Here is a 6,060-nt window from a genome sequence, read left to right on the forward strand (position 1 = left end):
AGGGAGATTAATTTATGTACCTATACCATCTGTGTTGTCATGACAAACTTTGAAACTTTAATTTTTTAATTTTGCAATGAAACAGTTAGACGTAACTTTTTACCTCAAACCCCTTGCAATGTGCCTATCGATCAAATATATATTTACATTAGAAAAGATCAAACTAATAGACTCAAACCCTATGTGTTGGTTAGAACGACCAGAAAATAACAAAATTTATCCCATGTACTCCAGGATTAATTATTTTAGTTTCATACAGTGGTAACATATTTTGAGTGTAATTAGAAGCTTAAGAAAGTATTGAAAGATTAAAAAATAAATTTATAAATGTATAATATGGATAATTGCAAATTTGATGCGATTACTAAATATTTAAAATATTACCAAATTTATTGCATAAAAGCAGATGATAGAGAATTTTTTTCAATTTTTTTTTAATAGGAAGCAAAAACTCTATCGTTTTTTCAATAAAAATTTTTCTTTAATTCTTCAACACGATGGTTCAAAAGAATTAATTAAGAACTAAAATGTAGGCATTAGTGTATACTTAGGTGATAGAAAGTCCACAAAAATCCTTCAAGAGTACAATGGACGTAATTTAAAACTACCCTTACACTGGTGCGGAAGGTCTTGGTTTTCTTAGAACATCCCCCGTAAATTAGAGGGCCCTCAATACCCCAAAATTAGAGATCGCATCAGCCACGGTGGTGAAAACTTGCCACAACACGCGAAAACCTGTTATCCAACCCTACCGAGCATCTTGTCCCTTTGTTTGAACTCCTTAGATCTATTGGAGCTCCACCCCTTCTCGTTGTCTAGCGCATTTTTTTCGAATAGGCACCTTGGAAATTCTGTCAGATAAATATTGCAGAGGTTTGGTAGCCTATCAAAATCAGACTAGTACAACATTAGTGTACAACAAATTTTTAGCCTGAATCTTTAGTCCACCCTGTCACTATACTTTGACGTACCCTCCCCCATCCCCCATTTTCGTTGCCACACATCCCTCACAGTATAAACATTTAGCTCTCAACTTCCGTTAACATAAAGAACGTAAATACTACTGTTATATCACCACAGACTTACATAAGGTTTTAACTCTGGATAATTCTTAATTTTTATCTTCTTTTGCTTTCAATTACAAGTACTTATTTTACGTAGCTTTAAAACAGATTTTTTTTTCTTCTTCGTGACCGTTATGTATCTGTCCCAATTACCCTGCAAATTAAACGCTTATGCACAACCTTTTCTCGAATTACCTATCCAGTTTAAAATTAGGCAAAGAGTTGGCTTCTGGCTGGACCATTTTTTTCCACCTCTTTTTTCCTTTCTCTCTCCCGTTGCTGCCGCTGTGCTTGTAGCATCACTGTTCGCGAAAGATGTTTCCGGAATGTAGTTTTATCGAAAATCGGTAACCCGCAATCTCACTATAATTGATTTGCTGTGCAGCCCAGAAGTTCTTGCCACTTGGATTTTCCAATTTTTACGAGAACTTACGAGACCAGTGCCAAGAAGAAAGGTCCGTTGTTAGGAGAAAGAGGGTGGAGAGCTCTTTTGGAAATTGACGCTGGTTGTCGATGTCGTGCTGTAAACTTGCTTTTTATTGACAAAAGTTACAGTTTTTCTCGCACACAATTTTTCATAAATAACTTTTACATGTTTATTTTACTCTGTGAAGGGTGTGAATTTCATTGCACATCTTTTTATATCCATTCCATTCTCGGGAGTCTAACAAGTATTCCTTGTTCAATCCACTTGATAATGCTTTATAGCTTTTCAAATTTTGTTTTTTAATAAAGAAAAAGTGCTCATAAACAGCAACGCTCCAGTCACTACAAAGTATTCTGCGATTAAAATTTGTGTACTGTGATCCAAAAAGCAAATAAATTTATGTTGCATTGCTTGTTTGCATAATACCTTTTTTACAATTTTTTATTTTTTGATAAAATTGGAGCTGACTAAAATAAGTTTAATTTGAAGGTCGAATGAAAACTGAACAAGTAGTAAGTTTCAAACAGTAAGTGGGTCAGTGATTACATTATCGTAGGAAATTAACATGCGTATACTTGTACATTGATACCGCTTTGTTTGTCAACAACAAGCGAGTGATAACGTAAATCGCGAATACATTACACACTTTACTGCATTTAAGAAATGTTTATTTAATTTAATTAAATTTTTACATAGATTTACAAAAATTTCTCTGGTCTTTAAAATTTATAAAGACTTTGTAATATATATTGTCGTGCTTAATATGTAGCTTTTAGTTGTATGATTTGGACAACATAGAAACTCTATGATATCAGTCCAATTCGTGAGTAAAACCTTAATTTTGCACTACAGTCATTACTTGCTATTTACATAACTAAAAGTTAATTAAAATTTTGGTTTAAATGTAATTTAAGTAATCTGTTAATAAAAAGCAGTTCATCACACAACTTCTTCTTCTTATCGTTTATTTACAAATGAAACTCGCTAAAATAAATTAAATGAAATAAATAATAATTTTAACTGCTCGAGAAGACACTGCTACAGCAATGATTCACACAAATAAATAATTAGTCATTGAATGTTTAGTGTGTGTTGATTGTTGATTTGATCCAACCCGAGTAAGAATAAACTTTAGTGTAAACGTCAGGGAAACCAGATGCACACCTATAAATAACATAGGAAGCGATTCCTATTTGAACACCATCTGCGACCAGGGGACTGCCCGAATCGCCCTGAAAAATACATATAAATTATGAAAAACAGTGTTTATTATTTGTTTTCTGTTTAAATGATTAAATATCCATTACTTACATTGCAAGCGCCTTGTCCAAAACGTGTGAAGGTGCATATTTTTTGGTAGCTATTGTCCATTGGCACTTCGCTCATGCAATTTTTTTTGTCCATCAAACAAGTATTGATGTACTGCATGTCATTTGGAAGGAGACTGCTAGTTGTCTACAATTAAGGCACCAAAGTTACAATAATGTCATGTGTGGCTTGGATACGACAATTGCTTTTCCTACTAAATATACTCTACACTGATGCTTTTACTTACCAAAAATCGGCCCCATCCAGATATGGTAGCTGGATTATCATTTTCGTCAATGTTGGAATTCGCCAAAGCGATGGGAAGCACAAGTTTGTTGAATTTGATGCTTTCGGAAACTTTGATGAGTCCCACATCATTTACCACACCATCGATGTTGTACTTTTCATGATGTATAATAAAAGATACAGCGTATTTTTTCCCACCAGTAGTCAACTGATTGGTTCCCACAACAACAACTATTTTATTGGCAGATTGACTGTAAAATCAATTGTATGATATTTCGAGTGTCGATATTAATTGAACGTCATTCGCAGCGATAAGGTTGTTTTGATTACCCAGCAATACAATGAGCTGCTGTCAAAATCCATCGGTCGTTAATGATTGAACCTCCGCAAAAGTGTTTTCCTGTCTCCTTCTTGCGAAGGGACGCCATGTATGGGAAACTTCCATTTGGTGCGACCCTTCCGTCAATTATGCGACTACTAAGAAAACTACTTTTCGAGCAATTTTTCCCTGATGCAATATTTAAGTAGTTTTCCGCCGGCAAAGCTTCAAATAAAAAATTTTAATTGTTGTGAATAAGATCGTTCCAAGTTATTATTTCTGGCTATTATAAAAACCAAAATCGTTTAGTATGAAAATTCTGTTGAACACATTATTTTTTACTCTCAACGTGCATTGTGTGATTCAATTGCAATTTTCAGTTAGTATAGCTTCATGTGACGTCTAAGATTAGTACACTGTTCAAAAATAATAAATTCAAAAACTGCAATCAAGATAAATAGATCAAATTGACCATATGCCCATTCAAATTGGCTAACTTTGTTATTAACTAAATTGTTTCGTACTTTGAAAAAATAGTGCAGAGTGCAAAAAATTAGTTGGTGCTACACATTAAGTATAAAATATGTTTTTGCTAAAAGTTTTTTCATACAGTTTGTTGAGGTGCATTATATTCTGAATATGTCAATTTTTTATGTACCAAATTATTCACCTTTTTGTTGAAACAATGAATAAAAAATCAAGGTAGTTTTAATTTGTAACTCTTATGTCATAAAGTATCGGAGAACATGAAAAAGTTACGCCTGACAAATATAATTGATGAAATATGTTTAAAAAAATGCTTACCTGCAACAGCACTTGCTATTACGCTAATGAGCGCAAAAGTGTACACAACAGAAGTCATGGTTTAAGTCCTACTCTCACTGTGTCGCAAAAAAACGGTCAACTCTTTTTATATACACCAGTTATCGCAACCTTATCCAGAAGCTATTTTATCTTATGAATTGATGACTAATTTTAATAGAGTTATCACTTGCACTGCATTGATAAACGAATTTTTTTAAATCACCTCTAGCAAGATTTATTTATTTGTTCTGTTATTTGTTGATTCATTTATCACATGCGGGTTCCTCACCTTCTAATTGATTTGTACATAAAAATGACGAGGTCGAGACCAAAATTCGACCCTGTGCAAGGTCTTTAGATGATAAGTTTATCTCTCTGCTATGTAACTCATATATATATATATATATGGACCTTAATTCTAGAACGGTATTTATTTTTACTAAACATGTTATATGCTTAAGTTTTTTGTACCTACAGATAAAAATTGTTTTACTACTGATACTGATTTCAAAGCACAAGTTAATAATACCATACTTAGGGGCATTTAAATAATATGATGCAAAAGTGCACTTAAATTCCAAAAGATTGTGATTTTAGATATTAGCATACAAACAATCGAATAAATTTTTTCATTGATATTTTTTCGCTTCACTGTCCTACTTTAAAAAATGGTAAGTCAAGATAATGCCTCAATGGGTGCCAGCGATTAAGTTACAGCACGTGTTGCGAATCACAATTTGCGCTGTAAATTACATTTTTTTGTGAAAGCTGTCTAACGAATATATACAGCTATATTGTATTTTATTTGTTGTATTTTATTCCTCAGTTAAAAAAAACTAACAAACTTTCAACTTTAATTAATTGCCTCTTATTAATTTAAACTTTTAGTATTATTATTATAATTATTATTAATATTATTACTAATATTGTTATTATTTTCGGGACTATTGTTATTATAATGTTATTTCTCTTGTTATCATTCTCATTACTATTACAATAATAACAATAATAGTAATAATAATAATATTAATTATTATTACTATTATTGTTATTAGTTATTATTATTGTATGTATGTAGTTGTTATTATTAAAAGTTACAACAATCACAACTGGATGACATAAAGTCTTGAAAAATCATTGTTTACACTTTTTTATCAGTAATAACATATTTGGCCTCATTAGTCTATATGCACTTCTAATTTTTGCTGCTGTCCACAGCAGTTTATGCTATCACTCAGGCTTAGTTTACACTGGAAACTCATATTGTCAGTTTCACCCAATAATATAGTAAGTTAAGAAGCTTTAGCCACATAATAATAAATATTTACGAATTATTAAGTCTTGTTTACTCACATCTAAAATAAATGTCTGAAAAAATGTTTAATTACATGTGTCATTGCGTACATGAGAATACAACAATTTATCATAAAATAAATCTCGAGAATGCAATCGTCATTCTATCTAAAGATCACTGATTAGATATTTCTGTATGCTTTATAATTTTTATCGTACAAGTGGTTTTTTTATGCTAACATTATAAGCTTTTTTTTTTTTAAATGATTTTGTAGCTACAATTAACCACACCAGTCTAGTGACAATCTTTCATTTGGATCGCTCGGACACTTTTACTTTATTTTTTAAACTGTCTTTGCATTTATCTCTTTGTTTCAAATCATTATGAGTTGGTTGTAATGTCCAAACTTCTAGTCTCAAAATTCCTTCCAAAAATACTCAGATGAGACTGATTTTATATTTATTATTATTATTACATTGCATGATTTGGTTTGAAAGAAAACTAGTCATCGCTCGTGTGGCTAACTGATGGCTAAGCTGGAGGTACTTAAGTGTATTGTTGGTAATTACTTGGCAGCCCCAGGTAAGCGTGGCTAGTT

The 6,060-nt window shown here is 31.8% G+C and overlaps 1 protein-coding gene across 1 annotated transcript; it reads right to left on the reverse strand.

Annotated features, from left to right (window-relative positions):
* Positions 1-2,447: 2,447 nt before the first annotated feature.
* On the reverse strand, positions 2,448-4,239 carry LOC106637421 (chymotrypsin-2-like). Its single transcript, XM_014350193.2, has 5 exons — positions 4,169-4,239; positions 3,376-3,589; positions 3,047-3,296; positions 2,803-2,946; positions 2,448-2,723 (listed from the first exon to the last, which is right to left on the reverse strand). Exons 1-5 carry the CDS (start codon positions 4,224-4,226, stop codon positions 2,574-2,576), a joined length of 816 nt encoding a protein of 271 aa, XP_014205679.2. The 5' UTR covers positions 4,227-4,239; the 3' UTR covers positions 2,448-2,573.
* Positions 4,240-6,060: the final 1,821 nt, after the last annotated feature.

This window comes from Copidosoma floridanum, unplaced genomic scaffold (genome assembly GCF_036245765.1).
Source record: "Copidosoma floridanum isolate Cflo_tuat_1 unplaced genomic scaffold, Cflo_Japanese_pri ptg000006l, whole genome shotgun sequence".
Classification (NCBI taxonomy): domain Eukaryota; kingdom Metazoa; phylum Arthropoda; class Insecta; order Hymenoptera; family Encyrtidae; genus Copidosoma; species Copidosoma floridanum.

What these genes read in the sequence shown, in the direction of transcription:
- LOC106637421 (XM_014350193.2), bottom strand. Translation starts at nt 4,226, where the DNA reads ATGACTTCTGTTGTGTACACTTTTGCGCTCATTAGCGTAATAGCAAGT. An exon ending in AATAGCAAGTGCTGTTGCAG is followed by an intron (nt 3,590 to 4,168) that starts GTAAGCATTTTT and finishes TTTTATTTGAAG; the next exon opens with CTTTGCCGGCGGAAAACTAC. An exon ending in CTGGATGGGGCCGATTTTTG is followed by an intron (nt 2,947 to 3,046) that starts GTAAGTAAAAGC and finishes CCTTAATTGTAG; the next exon opens with ACAACTAGCAGTCTCCTTCC.